Source organism: Penaeus japonicus, unplaced genomic scaffold (genome assembly GCF_977035675.1).
Source record: "Penaeus japonicus unplaced genomic scaffold, GWHDUDI00000001_assembly GWHDUDI00000484, whole genome shotgun sequence".
Taxonomy (NCBI): domain Eukaryota; kingdom Metazoa; phylum Arthropoda; class Malacostraca; order Decapoda; family Penaeidae; genus Penaeus; species Penaeus japonicus.
Window position 1 is genome coordinate 1 of NW_028234886.1, and position 15,000 is coordinate 15,000.

At 39.0% G+C, this 15,000-nt stretch overlaps 1 protein-coding gene across 1 annotated transcript; it reads left to right on the forward strand.

The window, feature by feature from the left end:
- Nucleotides 1-8,089: 8,089 nt before the first annotated feature.
- On the forward strand, nt 8,090-13,140 carry sinu (claudin family member sinuous; the record flags this gene model as incomplete). Its single annotated transcript, XM_043000094.2, is given in 4 exon segments — nt 8,090-10,183; nt 10,999-11,148; nt 11,371-11,475; nt 11,681-13,140. Coding segments are annotated over 4 exon segments (675 nt in total). The 3' UTR covers nt 11,812-13,140.
- Nucleotides 13,141-15,000: the final 1,860 nt, after the last annotated feature.

Sequence of the window (15,000 nt, forward strand, 5' to 3'; positions counted from 1 at the left end):
GATTATTTAATAGTATTTAGTTTAAAATTCATTATCACTGAACTACTTGGTTTTGTTTTGCATCTTCGCGAATGATAAGATGCACAAATATCATCCATTTCCTCACCTCGCTGTGTACATGCACATTTGTCCCTACGTTCATCACCTGTGCTTAATGCATTATTATTTCTCACTTCTCTTTTTAATCTCTTAATCGACTGAATCTGAATACTTTTAATGTTGACATCATTATCGTTGATCTTACAACTCCTGTCATTATCGATATTATAATTGTTATTGTAACATACTTATAAATAAGAAATTATCATTATTATCCCTCTATCATTATTCCCATCAGTATCATTTAGAATATACTAACACTGAGTTCATTAGTACAAATATCATTTATTTTCATGTCTGATTAACGTTACCTGGCTCACCTGTCCTCTCCTTACTTGGCGAGATGTGGCACCACCGCAATCCCGCGAGAGATACTCATTCACTTTCTTCTATTTCCCTTTTTATGACACTTATTGAAGGACCAATACTAAAACCATTTCTCTTGCGTCCTTCCCTATATACCAACAGAGCCTCTGGTTGGCTCCAGAACGACCGAAAAATCGCAATTCAGCACATTAAAATCGGAAATCCTTTAACCGTTGGACTCTTTACTGGGCTTGGTCTGAGACTCACAACAACGAGATCTGTGAGTGTCCATCGTGTCATGCAGGAAAGACTCGTGGTTTTCGAGTTCAAAACATGTCGCAGCTGAGTGAATATGAGACCTTCGAGCCCACGACCCATCCATGGGGGGTCACAATATCCTTAATATCCTTCCTGGCCATTGTGATATCCTTCTGTTCGCCTTATTGGCTCAAAAACGACGGCGAGCTGAGCGAGGGTCACTTCCTCAACACAGGTGAGTCACTCCTATTTTCCCTTGGTCTTTTTCGTTCACACTTGTCTCAGGAGGAAAAACGGGCCCCAGGGCCTTCAAAAAGGTGTTTGAGAAAAGGGTCGCACCTTTGACACAAGAGGAAGTGCTCACATGAGAGAATTTTGCAGTCCCTCTGGGAGGAATGGCAGTATTGAAGTTTCCAACGTTTTCCAACTCTCCTACCATATTGTAGTTTTTTTTTTTAATTACTTCTTTTAGTGTCAGAATAAACTTCAAATATTTACAGCAGTCTTATAAAAAAAAACATGAACGGAATAATATCAATGTGAATTGTGTGGGAACTCGCATGATTGTATTTTAAATCTGAACATAACAGTCATCAAGGACATAAGTTTAGATTATTTAAAGGTTGATTATTACCATTCTAGCACCAACAGAAGAAAACAAGAACAAAATGTCTTGTTCCAATATTGTGATTATAAATAGAGATGTGCCATGTTGAGGTATCCATTTTTCTAACAAGTTCGTTTCAAGATCATCCATCAGCAATATGTCACAGTCATGATTATACTTCTCAGTTATCAAAGTTTATTGTTATTTTAGCAAGAAGCCATAACCTAACTGTCAACAATGCCACCTGCTATATCAAATCTTTCAAACCCAATATGACTCAAAGGCTCATGTTCTCCATTACCCAGCAGAACAATGTGTGAATTCATGAAAGTAACCGTTCAGTTACTTTTATTATTTACCATGTTTTTGTTTCCATGGCTTTATTCCCAGACTAAATATTAAATTGTGAGAGAGATAGTGAGTGCACCATAGCCTTAAGAATTTTAACCTTCTGGTTACAAAATTTGAATAATTAAGGAGGAAGTGACAGATCTAGAAATAAAAGGATTAAGCCAAATTACCATCTGATGTATGAGGGATTGTTGCTCTTAGTATTCCAGGGATCTCTTGCAGATGTATGTCTAAATCTTAACACACAGTGTGTACTTGCAGAACTAAGTATTTCCAACTGATTTTCCGATATCCATTTATTTGCTTCGTCTTAAACTTTTCTGTACTTGTAACTGTTTATCTTTATTTATTTTATATTAGAGATATTTACTCTGATATAGTAACTTGACTTTTTACAAATCTACCAAATGATCATGCATCATTTAATCTGTATTTATATTATACAACAAGCAAGATTACATAGATTTTTTCTTTCAAATAATAAAGGTATATATAAGTGTGTCAACTTCACAACTTGCCAACTGTAGATACTTTACATATTATATGATACTACCATTTTGATATACATATTTAAACTTTTCTTTAAGAAAACAAATCACATAACCAATAATTCTTAGTCTCAGAGTTATGAATCTGGTGCAGTATCTCAAGATATTTTTCATACAGATTTATTCCATATATTCCTATATTCTTTTATATATTCCTTTTGTTTTATTACAATTTCTTAGATATTAGAAATTCAATAATTAACTGCATCTTCAATTTTGAAGGAATTTTATGACAATATTGATTAGATAAATGATTTCATAATATGATTTTAAAAACATAAGCACAAACATACTACTTTCATATGAATATCAGTCATATAATTATGTGAAGATATTGGTATTGTTATTACTTCTATTATCATTTATAGACCTGCATATTAGTAAAATGTTCTTTACTTTGTTGAAGTAAAAAGTATTACAGTAAATAATCAAGATACAAGTTATTGACCAGTGATACTGTTATTGATGTTATTAATATTTGTTATGGTTTTACAATCATTATCGTTATTATATTTATTGAAAACTATGATACAACAATAGTAAAAATAATGGTAATAATTATGAAAATAATAATAATCATGGAGATAACATATGCAGAGATTAGCAATAATAAGAGCAATAATAATAACAATAATGATGATAGTAATATTAATGATAGTAGCAACGGCAGTAATCCTAACAACAGTGATCTTAACGAAGGTGTTGTTGATAGTTATTACAATTGAAAATAATAGAACTTAAGATAAATAGAACAATTAAAAGAATAAAAGAAGTCATAACACTTATTGGTGTTATACATTTATGATAGCAGGATTAATATCAATGAAATTGATGATAATGATGATATTAACGATATTGGTAGTAACAATATAAATATTCACAAAGCTATCTTATTAATTATTCCAACATTAATTCCATCATGATGACTATAATAGTAAAATTAGAATAATAAATCATATCCACAGAACAATAACAAATGTTTTTTTTTGTGATTTTAAAAGTGGAACAGCAATATTATGTAGATTCATTACATTTGACTTGACTATTTGTTAATTTTATGTATATATATATTTTTTTTTCTTTATACATGTATATATAATTTATTTATTTATTCATGTATGTATTTATTTATATATAGGTATATATTTGTTTATAATTATATAAGCATACTTACATATATTTATGAATACTGTAGATATACCCTCCCCCTAGACACAATACACAAAGGCATACACCACCACAAACACATACACACACCCCTATAACCCTACACACACCTGTACCCCTACACACACACTTACACCTGTACCCCTACACACACACACTTACATCTGTACCCCTACACACACACTTACACCTGTACCCCTAAACACATACTCATACCTGTACCCCTACACACACACATATACCAGTACCCCTACACACACACACTTATACCTGTACCCCTACACACACACACACTTATACCTGTACCCCTACACACACACACTTATACCTGTACCCCTACACACACACACACTTATACCTGTACCCCTACACACACACACACTTATACCTGTACCCCTACACACACACACACACTTACACCTGTACCCCTACACACACACACACTTACACCTGTACCCCTACACACACACACACTTATACCTGTACCCCTACACACACACACACTTATACCTGTACCCCTACACACACACACACTTATACCTGTACCCCTACACACACACACACTTATACCTGTACCCCTACACACACACACACTTATACCTGTACCCCTACACACACACACACTTATACCTGTACCCCTACACACACACACACTTATACCTGTCCTCGCACTCACACACACCCCTATACCTATCCCTACACACACACACACTTACACCTGTACCCCTACACACACACACTTACACCTGTACCCCTACACACACACACACACTTATACCTGTACCCCTACACACACACACACTTATACCTGTACCCCTACACACACACACACTTATACCTGTACCCCTACACACACACACACTTATACCTGTACCCCTACACACACACACACTTATACCTGTACCCCTACACACACACACACTTATACCTGTACCCCTACACACACACACACACTTATACCTGTACCTCTACACAAACACTTACACCTGTACCCCTACACACACACACACACACACACACTTACACCTGTACCCCTACACACACACACACACACACACACTTACACCTGTACCCCTACACACACACACACACACACACTTATACCTGTACCCCTACACACACACACACTTATACCTGTACCCCTACACACACATTTATACCTGTACCCCTACACACACACTTATACCTGTACCCCTACACACACACACTTATACCTGTACCCCTACACACACACACTTATACCTGTACCCCTACACACACACACACTTATACCTGTACCCCTACACACACACTTATACCTGTACCCCTACACACACACACACTTATACCTGTACCCCTACACACACACACACTTATACCTGTACCCCTACACACACACACACTTATACCTGTACCCCTACACACACACACTTATACCTGTACCCCTACACACACACACACTTATACCTGTACCCCTACACACACACACACTTATACCTGTACCCCTACACACACACACACTTATACCTGTACCCCTACACACACACTTATACCTGTACCCCTACACACACACACACTTATACCTGTACCCCTACACACACATTTATACCTGTACCCCTACACACACACTTATACCTGTACCCCTACACACACACACACTTATACCTGTACCCCTACACACACACACACTTATACCTGTACCCCTACACACACACACACTTATACCTGTACCCCTACACACACACTTATACCTGTACCCCTACACACACACTTATACCTGTACCCCTACACACACACTTATACCTGTACCCCTACACACACACTTATACCTGTACCCCTACACACACACACACACTCATACCTGTACCCCTACACACACACATACACCAGTACCCCTACACACACACTTATACCTGTACCCCTACACACACACTTATACCTGTACCCCTACACACACACACTTATACCTGTACCCCTACACACACACTTATACCTGTACCCCTACACACACACTTATACCTGTACCCCTACACACACACTCATACCTGTACCCCTACACACACACATATACCTGTACCCCTACACACACACACACTTATACCTGCACCCCTACACACACACTTACACCTGTACCCCTACACACACACACTTACACCTGTACCCCTACACACACCTACCCCTACACACACACACACACACTCATACCTGTACCCCTACACACACACTTATACCTGCACCCCTACACACACACTTATACATGTACCCCTACACACACACACACACTTACACCTGTACCCCTACACACACACACACACACTTACACCTGTACCCCTACACACACACACACACACTTACACCTGTACCCCTACACACACACACTTACACCTGTACCCCTACACACACACACTTACACCTGTACCCCTACACACACACACACACACACTTACACCTGTACCCCTACACACACACACACTTACACCTGTACCCCTACACACACACACACTTACACCTGTACCCCTACACACACACACACACTTACACCTGTACCCCTACACACACATACACACTTACACCTGTACCCCTACACACACATACCTGTACCCCTACACACATATACCTGTACCCCTAACACACACATACCTGTACCCCTAACACACACATACCTGTACCCCTACACACACATACCTGTACCCCTACACACATATACCTGTACCCCTAACACACACATACCTGTACCCCTAACACACACATACCTGTACCCCTAACACACACATACCTGTACCCCTAACACACACATACCTGTACCCCTAACACACACATACCTGTACCCCTAACACACACATACCTGTACCCCTACACACACATATCTGTTCCCCTACACACACATATCTGTTCCCCTACATACACACCTGTATCCCTACACACAGACACACACCTATGTATTTCCTCTTTCTGCTTATACTTGCTCACAGATTATATATAAGGCATTGATGATAATTTGAGAAACAATACAAATATTTTTTTACTTTTTCCCCCCTAACAGGCCTTTGGGAAGCATGTTTCAGCAACTACCACGACTATACCTACCGCTATGACAGAATTTATGATGGCTGCTACTGGACGCTGGACGAAGAAACCCATGTCATAGCCGACCAGTTAAGACGACGTGAGTTTCACTTTTCGGTGGTCGTACGTGATTCATTTCTATTTATTTCGATAATAATAATTAATTATTATCATCATTATATTAATAGGGATAGTTATGATAATAATTAGTTTTATAATATAGCAGTAATAATTGTTAGTTATAGTGTCATTATAATTAGTACCATTAAAAAAAAATACATTTCATAATGCTACTGTAATGCTATTTGTGTAATTTGTATGCTGAAACTAGTTGAAACTCTTTGGCGAGACAGTGACGCCCCCGAGGCAATATCCTCCGATCGACTTTATGTACATCCAACTCTTACTTAATCACATATATTGAAAAGATAATAATGGCAAAGTTATTGAAAGAGAAGGTATGGATTTACAAGGAAACACATCAACTGATAAATGTACGCCTGTTCCAAAAATCTTCAAGAATTTCTTTTGTAAATTTTGCCTCCAAATTCTGGACTGCATACTACTAAATTCCATCCAGAGAATGAAAAGTCTGTGACATGACATAATATATGAAGAGGTAATAGGAAACCAGATCTTTTGCCAACAAGTAAAGCAGGTGTATGAAACGCGAAGCATGAAGTCTGCACCGAACCCAAGACCAGAGACAGTGTCCCTTGGCGAAACGGTGGCTGTGTGCCCCCTCCGTCCTGCCCTCCCCTCGCGGGGCTTCTTGTCCGCCGTGAATGCTGCTTGAATCGTTTGGGGGAACACGCCTCCTCGTGTGCTTCTATAGGGAGTACCTGTACGTGCATGTGCGTGCGCGCGTGCTAGAGCGTATTTATGGATGTGTGTGTGTGTGTTTGTGTGTTTGTGTGTTTGTGTGTGTGTGTGTGTGTGTGTGTGTGTGTGTGTGTGTGTGTGTGTGTGTGTGTGTGTGTGTGTGTGTGAATGTGCGCATGTGTGTTCATGTGTATGTATGTTCATGTGTGAGTGTATGTGTGTGTGTGAGAGAGAGAGAGAGAGAGCGTGTTTATGAGTGCGTGTGTGTGTTTGTGTCTTGTATGTGTGTGAGTGTGTGTCGTGTTTGTGTCTTGTGTTTGTGAGTGCGTGTGTTCATGTGAGTATATGTGAAGCAAGTGATCTGAGAGGGAGGAGGGGGGGTCATGAGGCAGAGGAGGGGAGGTGGGGTGCTAAGGAAGGGCCTGTGTTCCCCTTTTCCACGCTGAACACAATTCCAGGTTCGCGAGCTGTGTGCTGGGTACTTGTGCATCAAGTCTGCGAGTTTGCATCTCGAGGAGCCTGACCTTGACTAGTCTGTCGTGTTTATGGAGTTCGCTTACTATTGAGCACACATTCACACATACATACGCTCCCCCTCCCACCCACACACACAGGCACACATACTCATACTCAAACACGCAAGCTCATGAGACGGAGGACGTCCGCCTTCCTCCTTCGCCGCGTGAAACTCTCGTCCTTCTCCCTCTCCCTCTCTTTCCTTTTCATACCTATGGTAATAATATATTGCCACTACTGAGACCAAATAAAAAAGAACATAGTACACTCTGTGTGTGTGTGTTTAAAATATGCAAACTACATTCTTATTCATTTCAAAAACTGATTTCGTCTTAAGTTCCTTTTATATAAAAAAAAATACCAGCTTCAGCGCCCTTGCCAGTGAGTTTAACACAATAAAGTGTGTGTTACCAGTTTGTATTCAGTTTAGAATCTTGTATTTGTGGTTGTTGCCAATGCTTGACATCCCTTTACAAGTCTGTTGTGGTAAGCCAAAGATGAGAGACAGATGAGGTATAGGGAAGCATTGTCAGCATCCAGAGGGATAACTGGGCGGATATTATCATCAGGTATAGCAAGCAGAATATTTTATATAATAAATGGGCTACAGCTTCATACTTGGTAGGTTTGCGTCGACTCGGAATTGCGAAGCTGACAAAGGAAATTGAGGTGCGGTTGTGATAACTTTCGGACGTAATGACAGATTATGTTGTCAGGAGAATTCATACAATATGCCGACGCGACGTTGACACAAAAAGATACGTCGTAAACGACCATGATCTTGAGGGTCGAAAAATTAAAAATAAAAGTCTAATTATTATCACCACCATTTTGTGGGTGTCATTGAAATTTAGGAGAAAATTCGAGGCGACATATTATTCGTTTATGATGTTCAGTCACGTATGAAGAAGAGAATTCCGTTAAGGATGAAAGCGACGATGCTAACATTGACTGTTTTTGCACAGTGAAGAGTACCAAAGGGAAACACTGCTCCCCAACAAATTTTCAGGCTAATGCATGCTACATTTGGGTTACTCTCCGTAATCAATAACTGAGTACAGGCTAGATTCCCATTCAAAACCCGCTTCCTTCCGCACCTGTTACTTATAGGCTAATCATCGTGCCCCTGTTTTTTAATTGTTAGAGAAAAAAAATTCACGTGCGTAATAGAAGAAACAGTAGACGATGGCCATACTGCAAGCGTCACGCCGGGCTGCACAGGTACCCTCTACGACCAGGTATTAAGACAGCGGCGGCGGCGGCGGCGGTGGCGGTAGCGACGCGTTCAAATCCTCGCGCTTGACGGCCAACACCCGTCCCGCCGCCGCGCCGTTGCCACGTCTCTGCTACTTTCTTTAGCGTCAGGATTTATTGAATTTCGATTACGCTACTTTAATTAGCACTGCTATTGAACATGTAATGGAAATCTATATATTTAATGATAATATACAAGTTCATTTATTCAAAGATAAGTAGGTCACGTACATATATCTCATCACGTAATGCTATTGGGAAAAGTACAAATTTCTTGGAGACTCTTGTGGTGTTACCTCATTTGTTCTCTAACCCCATCGTAGGAATAAAGATTTGAGATGCACATTAAGTAAAATTTCCTTCGACGAGACGTATTTTTCAAAGCTTCCAGACCGTCCCAGGTAGCGCCACACCCTCCCTCCCAGGTGAGTCACAGGTGAGGGGCCCGAGCGAGGCTAGACAGGTACGCGATATCTCCGAACACAACATGCAGTTGGCAAGGAGAGGCGACTCCTAGCCGTTTTCCCATAATTGTGTGTTTTTTAAGACGTGTGAGGACTCCTATTTGGAAAGACCAGTCCACAGGCGGTGGGGGAGGCGTCGGAGGGGTGGAGTGACAGCAGAAAGCAGAGGGATTTCGTTAAGTGATTAATGTTTGTGTGAAGGGAAATGCGGCCGAGGAAATTGAGGAACGTTGTGTAGAGGTGCTTCCCAAGACAATCGCGTTTGTACGAGGAGAGTCGTTGGGGCCAGACTTTTCAGTCGGCGAAGAGGAGAACGACCGTGACCGACTGTCTTTAAGATATAAACGAGGAAATCTCTCCAGTCCTCCCTGAGCGAGTAGGGTGTGTCACAGGTGGACGAAGAGTACCCTGGGCTGCCTCTCCTATCCGCTTGCCCAGCTGATCCACCACAACAAAGATGGTAGTTCCCCCGAGAGACCGCCGTACCACGGCGGGGTGGTGGGCCATCGGCTTCCATGTCTTAGCCTTCATCCTCATTTGCATCAGCATGTTCACAACGTACTGGTACCAGGCCGAGAACAAAGCCTATGGCACAGCCGTGGAGAGTGTGGGCCTGTGGACGCAGTGCTTCAGGTCGTATACCACGCGGGAGGATGTGCATAAGGAGCGCTTCTTTGTAGGGTGTCGCTGGATATTTGACCCCTTCACAACGGGGTACGAGGACGTCCAGGCCGACTTGCAATCACGTGAGTCGTTCAGTCAGTATCTTTCATTGTAGAGTCCATCTTTTCATCGACATGCTTCTCTCAGGTTGTCTCCTTCCTTCGTTTGATGTCCTTGTCCGTCACATGATGCGTTTCGTAGAATATGAAACAGGAAATTTCACCAAAATGTTGATAGTTTGATGGTGATGATGAAACGACAGAAGAACACGCAGAGTCATGAAGTACTGTCGGAATTGACAGAGGTTCTAGTAACTTTAATTGAAACCTGGGAAATCCTCGAATTATGTGATGTTATGTTATGTGAAAGTTTGATTTCATCACGGGCATCTGTAATCATTTGCTTTTACATATTAGTTAATGTATTGGCATTGAGCTTACCCTTTCTTAAATATGACAATACAGGGAAATATTACAGTAAAATAGAAAGAAGAAAAATTACAATCAGAAAAACAGCCACAGTAAAGAAGTAATGCTAATTGAAAGGAAAATTAAAAGATTTCGATGAACCTCTCAAATACTTTGTCATTTTGTGCCATAAACTTTGAGGTGTGGTGTATATACTTAATGAAAATTCTACCCATATTCGACAAAGAAAAGAAAAGGAAAATTAAAATGGCATCTTTCATTGTGGCTGCATTTGGTGTCACTTTTACACTCAGGTCCTATATACATGGTTTCTTATCAAGGAGAGTAATATACAGGTGGAGGTTAATTATGACCATTCAAATAGGAATACTATGATTTGATTTAAGTCGTCCATTCATTTACAGACAAAATGGTAATCTCTCTCTCTCTCTCTCTCTTTTAGTATCTAATATACACCTTTTCTATTACAGCATTCTTCGTGACAGTCCAAGTCTTCTATACTTTCTGCTTCACGTTGTCCTTGCTTGGCGCTGGTCTCACAGGTGTCCTCATCCTCTGTCCTGGTGAAGATTTCGAGAAATATGTCCTGAAGCTGGCCTACATTGACCTCTTCATCTCGTGTAAGTTTCTGGTACCAGGTTGGTGTAGTTATTCCTTCAGGAGATGGCCAATTCCTTCATCAGATGTTGTTATTTTCATAATTTTTTAAATTATTTTTAGAAATTCATATTGGTATTTTGCATATTGCTAGTCCCATGTTCAATTTATGTAATAGAAACTTTTTTCTTCTTTTTTATAGGAATAACCACAACAAAGCTCACTAATTAACAACATTATTTCAGGGTTCTTTGGATTTATTGCTGTGATAGTCTTTGGAGCTATGGGTGACAGCCGTGATTGGATGCCCCATTGGGACCACAATCATCTCTCTTGGTCCTTTGGCCTCGGTAAGCATGGTTTATGCAGTTTGGTATTTAGCAGAAGGTATATCAATATTTCTGTTTTTATATCCAGTTGCTGAAGTATTACTGTATAATAAAGCAGTGGTTGCTGTATTAAAAGTTGTGGAATATATTGGATCACTGGAAATAATTCATTAGAGTGATACATTACAGCAACATAATACAATAAAAGTTCCAATTTATCTTTCAGCTGTGGTGGGGGTTGTAGCAGAATTTGTTGCAGCAGTTCTCTTCTGGGTTGAGTACCGCATCCAGAAGCGAAAGGAGTCATACCGTCAGAGCCATGGGGTTTTCACACTTGAAGGGGGAACCAAGAATTAAACAGCCTCTAAGAGCTTAGTTAAATGTTGCCAAGAAACACACCTGCAGCTTGTCTGCAAGTTTTTTTGTTTGTTTTTCCAGAGCTTGACTCGGAAGGGAAGGTATAATTCCTGCTCATCAGTCTGTGAAGCTTTTCTCAGAATAAAATTTGACAGGAATTGGTCTTTGGCAAACTGCAGTTTATTTAGGTGACCAGAGCTTTGAATGGCAAGGAAGTAAGAGGCCTCAGTGGGCAAGCACAGTGTCATCTTGTGAAGCATGACCAGGATGAGTTCAAGTTTAGGTTTTATGGCAATTATGACTTTCTTCTTACTGTGCACTGCAATTAATTTCGGTAGTGATTTGTTATAGTTCTATGCTCAAACTTAGTTCATTGAAAAATGTTAAAGTTGATTTCTCAATATAAGGTGTGGCATCATTTTCTTTACTTTTAATTTTTTTTTTTATACATGTAGTTAATATTTAGGGACTGCATACCAAAGCAACTTTCCAGTCATTCATAGGTGAACTTGAGTGGCAATTCCAGGAGGTGGTGATTTTTTTTTCTTTTTTTTTTATTCATTACTGTTGCAAGATCTTTAAAAGAACAGTAGTTCATTGAACTTTTATTATAAGGAATATCCATTTCTTTGCTTGACTTACATTATCTTAATGGAGTCAAGGCCTGATCTACTTGCAGATATTTCAGACAAATTTGCAAATCATTTAACGAATCTTTAGTTTTTCTGTAAAAATTAGATGTTAGTTGTATTTTTATAGCCAATATTTTTTTGTTGGCTGCCTTATTGTCCTTTGTTTTTGCAATTTAAGTTTCTTCAATGAGACTTTGTCCAGAACATTCCAGTGGTACCTCTAAGCAACTCACTCCGTCCAATTTTTGGCCTTATAATACGAATGTTTGTACTCATTGGCTGTGTCCATCATATGTCTTTGGCCTAAACATTTGTTCATAATAATGAACAATCCATGTCCTTTGTAAACAGACTAGAACAAACATTTCTCCTAGAAGTGTTTAGATAAAGATATTTATGACTAATAGCATTTCTTGTGTGTTCTAGAGCTTTTTCCCTCCATGCTCTTTGCATTAAAAATGTGACTTAATGTGTATTATCTTTGTTGGCAGCATACATGTTGAACATTGATTAGATATTTTTAATCTACTGTGGAAATTGAAATATTTTCTATTTTCATATCACAAAGTTGTTTTTGCACAAAGAAATTTCTGTGCCAATGAAAATATTTTGACTTCTGCTGCAGCCAAGATAAGTATATTTTGTACTATTGTGATAAGATATCACAAATACCAATAAAAAGTTCAAAGTTCAAAAATTCTCTCTGTAAACACTTTGGCCCATTGAAAATTAATATAGGAAAAATCCAGTTTACTTTAAAAATTAAACATCCTTGAAAGACATGTTGCATTCAAAATATTTTAATATATACACAGTACATTGAAGTAATGCTATATGATAATTACCTACTTTTATATTTATTGGAATGGTCGATTTATCATTTAACTTAGACAGCTAATCAAACTCCCATAATCATTGAAAATATTAACCAAAAAACAAATAAAAACTGATAAGCAATAACAAATAGAGATCTGTTTTCATTGAAAAGTAAATGTGAAATTATACTTAACATCTCAATGTTAATCTGGGATTTTGTCTGGAAAATGTCATGGCATTTCTCACAAGAATGTGAAAGAGCATAAACCTTGGGCTAAGGGCAAAGCACGGACCAGAAGTGCCAGTGGGAAGGATCAGACTATAAGATTAATGTATTTTAATTTTTTATTACCAAATGAAATATCAAAGAAAAACGCTGTAAAAGACAGCTGCTAGTATCATAACAGGAGAACCCACTTAATCGAAGTCCTTTTAAAACGAGAATAAACTACACGGACCAACTACAGAGCGAATCCTTGGTGAATGTTCTACTATTAACAATACTGTAACAAATATACTGGTGTGATATTACCCAAACTGCTGCATCGTACTGATGGGTAATATCTACTCAAACCCTTTATAATAAAAAACATGCCTTAACAAAGTTTAGAAGGAAAACATTCTTGAAATTGAAAAATTAAAGCGCTGCCAAGGGAAGACAAGCGTGTCGGAATAGTGAGCGCCGAAAGAAAGAAAGAAAGCAGCAATATTTCATCTAACAATTTCGAAAACAATAGCAGTCCAGTCATTGCAGTATAGTAGTACAATTCTGTTAACATGTTATAATTATGGACCTACTGACATTTCAGTGTAGGTTTCCCCTCTTATAAGTATTATGAAAATATTTTGTGATTTTATATTGCCTACTGAATTTTATAAATTACGGCGTCATTTGACATATTATTCCCAAACATACCCTTTGCAATACAGAAGTCATGTAAAACACGCACACGCACACACGCCTGCAAACACAAACACACATGCGCACACACATGCGCGCGCGCGCGCACACACGCACACACACACGCACACGCACACACACACACGGAACACACACACACACACACAACACACACACACACAACACACAACACACACACACACACCACACACACACACACACACACGACGCACACGCACACGCGCACGGACACTTTTATATAGACATATATATATATATAATATTTTATAATATATATATATATTTTATATATATATATATTATATATATATATATATTTACACATACACATGCATGGTATATGCACGAGATTATATCACACACGCTCAAACACAAAACTATAAATGTATAAACTCGTATATATACAACAACAAACATTTGTATATATGCCGCACACTGGAAAAAAATCCTACAATTACAGTCCCATCCACAATTACAGACTCCTGTAAATGTGGATGGGACTCCTACATTAAAAGCAATACAAAAAATAAGAGTTCCATACCCACAGCCCCTGTATATATCCCCAACAACACATCCACCCACTATCACGCTCAGTCACACACTGAGATTTGTCTTTATGAATGAATCTATAATCCCAGTGATTTCAATGAACCATGACATGATCCATGCGTGACGAATTATGTAAACAATCAGACAAGACTGTCACGTGTGGATGCATTCACGTGGTATACGTAAATAATGCCAGATTTTTCTCCGCACATTTCTTTCTGCAAGATTCCCTTACTTAGAGTTACTTAGATTTCTATTTTGGGTGATATA